This window comes from Rosa chinensis, chromosome 3, assembly GCF_002994745.2.
Source record: "Rosa chinensis cultivar Old Blush chromosome 3, RchiOBHm-V2, whole genome shotgun sequence".
Taxonomy (NCBI): domain Eukaryota; kingdom Viridiplantae; phylum Streptophyta; class Magnoliopsida; order Rosales; family Rosaceae; genus Rosa; species Rosa chinensis.
In genome coordinates this window covers 15,332,674-15,337,390 of record NC_037090.1, presented here as the reverse complement: position 1 = coordinate 15,337,390, position 4,717 = coordinate 15,332,674, and the positions used below count along the sequence as shown (strand labels likewise).

At 37.5% G+C, this 4,717-nt stretch overlaps 1 protein-coding gene across 1 annotated transcript; it reads right to left on the bottom strand.

The window, feature by feature from the left end:
• Positions 1-231: 231 nt before the first annotated feature.
• Positions 232-687, bottom strand: LOC112194183 (40S ribosomal protein S16). The gene has a single exon (XM_024334431.1). It carries the CDS (start codon positions 685-687, stop codon positions 232-234), a length of 456 nt encoding a protein of 151 aa, XP_024190199.1.
• Positions 688-4,717: the final 4,030 nt, after the last annotated feature.

Sequence of the window (4,717 nt, the reverse complement as noted above, 5' to 3'; positions counted from 1 at the left end):
TATCTCCTCTGACTCTATCCACACCCAGAAACCTCAACCAGGTGACCACCCCATCTCCTCCACCTTCCAAATCCATACCCACCAAACTCAACCCCACTTCTAATCCTACCGAAACCCTATTCTAATCCCAGCCCCATCCCCATCATTATGTTCCTTATCATTCATCGCACCCTCCATCGCCTCATCTGGGGACTTCATGCCCAACCGCACCCTCCACCTCCTCATACAAATCTAGTCCGAATCGGTCCGTCTCCGAAAGGCGCGATTCGAAACTGACAACACCAGCCACTCGAAACCTAGCTCTGGCTCGCAGCGCCTTGGATTAGCGACGAGGAGAGTACAGTCATACATGACGAGAATGTCCTTGATTTCCTTCTTGCTCTGCTCATCCACGAACTTATGGTAATAAGCGACCAAGGCCTTGGCTATGCACTGACAGATGGAGTAGATCTGAGAAGTGTGACTTCCTTCCTTGACGCGGATCCTCATGTCGACGCTGGCGAAACAGTGTCGTCCGAGCAGAAGGATGGTCTCGTAGGCCTTGAAGCGGAGGATCTCTGGCTCCACTAGCTTGATTGGGTAGCCGTTGATCTTGATCAAGCCGCGACCTTCCTTGCAGTAGGTGACGGCCATCGCCGTCTTCTTGCTGCCAAAGCACTGGATCGATTTGATCGGGGGAGCCGCCATGGTTGTTGCTTTCTCTCTCTCTGTCTCTCTTAGGGTTTGGGATTATGGTAGTGGGTGTTGATTCAGCAGAGGTGACATGCTGTGGATTGATGGTAATGGTTGGAATTGCAGAGGTCATTGGGATTGGAAGAGGGGAAGAGAGATGGGTGCCCATGGCCATAGTATGAGAGAGAGAGAGAGAGAGAGAGAGAGAGAGAGAGAGAGAACACGCTGGGTGCCTAGAGAGAGAGCTGGGTCTTAGCAAACTGAAACGACTATATTGCCCCTCAAATTAACGGTGTCATTAACGTTGTGTCTACATAGTGGGTCGGGATCGAGAGTTCATGTATCAAAATGCTCGGATTGAAACTTTGTGTATGAAAATTATTAATGGTATTTACTTTGTGTACTGTTTGCAAAATTTTCCCTCTACAATATTAGGACTTGAAAATTAGTTTGCTAGACAGAAACTACTTCCTCCACCTAAAATATGTTTTCATTGAGGTCCGCAACCGAAAGAAGTACACCATCTTCGTCTGCTAAAAGTATACTAAAAGTGATAGTTCAGCATGTCTCAAACTGAAAAAATCCTTCAGCAACAAATAAAAATTTGTACTTGCTATTCAAAAAATAAAAATAAAAATTGGTACTTGTGTTATAATGCGACAAAAAATAGAAAAAAGAAGCAATATATTATAAAACCCCATTTGCCCTAAATTCTCTCCGCATTATTCTGCGAGAGAACACTAGTATTCTATCAATTCCTCCTTTTGCCTCTGACATGAGACCTGGTGAAAAATTGACAAGACCAAAAACATTATCAGATCGGTTCACGAATTTCCTGACCTTTTATTGGTTGAAATTCTTTGTCAACTTCCCTCCGAGTCTACCGTTCAATGTAAGTTGGTCTCCAAGCGTTGGTTCACTGTGCTCTCTGAAAATTACTTTGTTCTTCGCTTTCCATCTCTTCAACGAGAATTTCATAGACGACCCATCTTGAAAACTGTAATTGTCACCAGGGAATTTAGATATGTATTCCTTCGAAACTTATCAGCCAGCAAAATTTCTCCAGATCTGCTCCTCCCTTGTTTTGAATTCAAAGAAGAAGATCCTCAAAATCAAAAGGGCTTTGGAAGTTTGGAGTAGCCCTTACAAAATATGAAGAAGTACATCAGTACAGTCAGATAAGTGGAGGAGTTGTTGTAGGTACATATAATGACCTAGTTTTGTGTTGCAAAAGGTATGAGTACCAACGTGACTACTTTATCTGCAATCCATACACCAAGCAATGGGTTGCTCTTCCTCCTACACCCAGGCGCGAAATCAGGAATTAAATTTGAGGTGGGCTAAATTTTTAGGGATTAATATATTTAATTACTTACATCAACAAATCGATAAATACTTAAATTCTAACATGAATTACTAAAATTCTAATTTCGTCAAAAATTTCATTATAGAAAAGAAGTTAAAGTGTAATACATTCGCAAGGTTGAGAGAATGAGAATGAGTGCAGGAAACAAGATAGACCGACGCCTATAATAATGATGTGCAAAGAGAATTAGAGAAGTGAGAGTTGAGTATGAGAAATGCAAAACCGGGTAGAGAGAGGAGGAGACAGAAAACTGAAAAAGAGGAGAGAAAGAGGAGAAAAGTTTTATTTGTCTAGTTGTCTACTTGTTATTTGCAGACTACAACATATCTTAATCATATATATATATATATATAATAAATTAATAATTCATATCTTAATCATATATATATATATATATATATATATATATATAATAAATTATTTGTCTAGTTGTCTACTTGTTATTTGCAGACTACAACATATCTTAATAGTTGTCTAGGGGTTTTATAATATATTGCTTCTTTAATAATTATATATATATATATATATATATATGAATTATTTGTCCGGGCCTTCCCAGTTCCTAACTTTGAAATGTAAAGTTTGAGCCCGACCCATTTATTTTGGGCTCGGTCCCTTGCCCTATGAAACTCCTACCGTGCCCATGCCTACCTTTCCCTTTGAATAATTCAATCACCTTAGCTAGAAACCTCCAAATCAAGGATCATAACAATAACTGAATTGGAGAGGACCAAATTTCTTCTTCTGAATCAAACTCCATGCATCTTCCATTTGCAATTTCTTCATAGACGTAGAAAGCCTTTCTTTTACTTTTCCGTTCTTAATAGCTAAGGCCATCTCCAATAAGGAGGGCGACATGTGACCTTAAGCCCTTTTTGCTAAAAAATGGACTCCAACAAGGGAGGTCCAAAGGGCTAGAGGTGGAGAGGTGGGTGGAGAGAGCTAAATTTAGCTCTATGGCTAGCCCTTTAGCCCTTGGTGGGATTCACAGCAAATCAGCCCAATCTTGCTCTTTGTGATGCAATACATTAATGCAATGGCTCATAATCATGCAAACAATTGAATCTAATTAATGGCTAATAATCATTCAAAAATCATATCGGTAAATTTGATAAGACTCTGTAATAATTAAATTTGCCACGTCGACACTATATCTAATCGGAAATCTACATATTTGCTTCTGAAGTGGCACGTGGCACTTTAAAAACTTATCAGAAAATGTTATCAACAATACCACATAAATACCTCATCCAAATATACACCTTAAAAATTAATTTTTTCCTCATAAATTAATTTTAGTCTAAATTAAAATATTATTAAAATAAAATAAAATCATAAAAATTAAAAAACATAATGTAAAATCATAAAATACTTGATAGGGCTAAAATTTAGCCCTCCCTGTAGATGGTTCACTTGTTCATGAATAAATAATAATATTTCTGGGGGCTAAATTATAGCCCTGACCCTAATATAACCCTCCCTCACTGGAGATGGCCTAACAAGCAGCTGCTAGTAGGCAAGTACGTATAAGCAAGCCTTTATTATATTGTAATGGGGATATCAGAGGAAGCTTTATAATATCGAAAGACATGATATACTATCGATAGGGAGGACAAACACACAAAACATACATATTTTTGAGATGCACAACACATAGCCATGAACAGAGCTCCTATAAAGCTATTATGGACCCAAAATACCTTACTACTTATAGTCTTATACCATTATACAATTCTCACCAAATCTTACAACTAAACGATTCAATTAAAACTCCTAATACAGAAGATGAAATTCAAGAATCACTATTATTAAACTAAAGACTAAAAGTATAGTTATCAGCAATGGAGTTTGCTTTATTTTGAAGTAAAGTTAATTGGGAGCTCTATCCATGCCAGGAGCGGCTGTGAGGTGAACTCCACAAGAGTACTCCCAACACAGAAGATGAAATTCAAGAATAACTATTATTAAACTAAAGACTCTTTAGTCTTTAGCTTCTTAACCTGGAAACTTTCTGAATTCCTATGACTCTTCACTAACAATTATGTTGAGCTCTTATTCATTTAAACGTACGTACCAAGGACTTTTGGTAGATATATCCTAAGCCACAAGATTGCTAGATGTAAAAGGTGAGATTCTAAGACTTGATACGCATTATTTAAGTTCTTGAAGTTCTAGGACTATATACCAACTATGACATTAATTGGGTCATTAAGAGATAGTTTACCACAAATAATGAAGATTAGGTACGAGTCGGCAGAGGTTTCATCCCAAAGGCCTAGCTAGGGTACCAAAAGGATGAGATGTATCAAGTTTTTGTTTCCTTTATCATTCCATTTTTCAACGGCAATTGAGTTTTGTGGAGTTCACGTCACAGCCGCTCCTGGCATGGATAGAGCTCCCAATTAACTATATACTTCAAAAAAAAATAAACTCCATTGCTGACAAATATATTTTGAATTTGCTCTAATATCGTATTTTAGGTTATATTACATTCCATTTTGCATTTTCAGAAGTTTATGTCTTGTGTTGGGACTATCTTGATGATCCTACGTACTCATGCTTTTGTTGAAGACTGAGATGATTGTACTTGGAGTTTGTTTTTCTCTCTTTCCTACAAAGCCTCTGCATATATATATATATATATATATATATATATATATATATATATCCCTTTGAGCT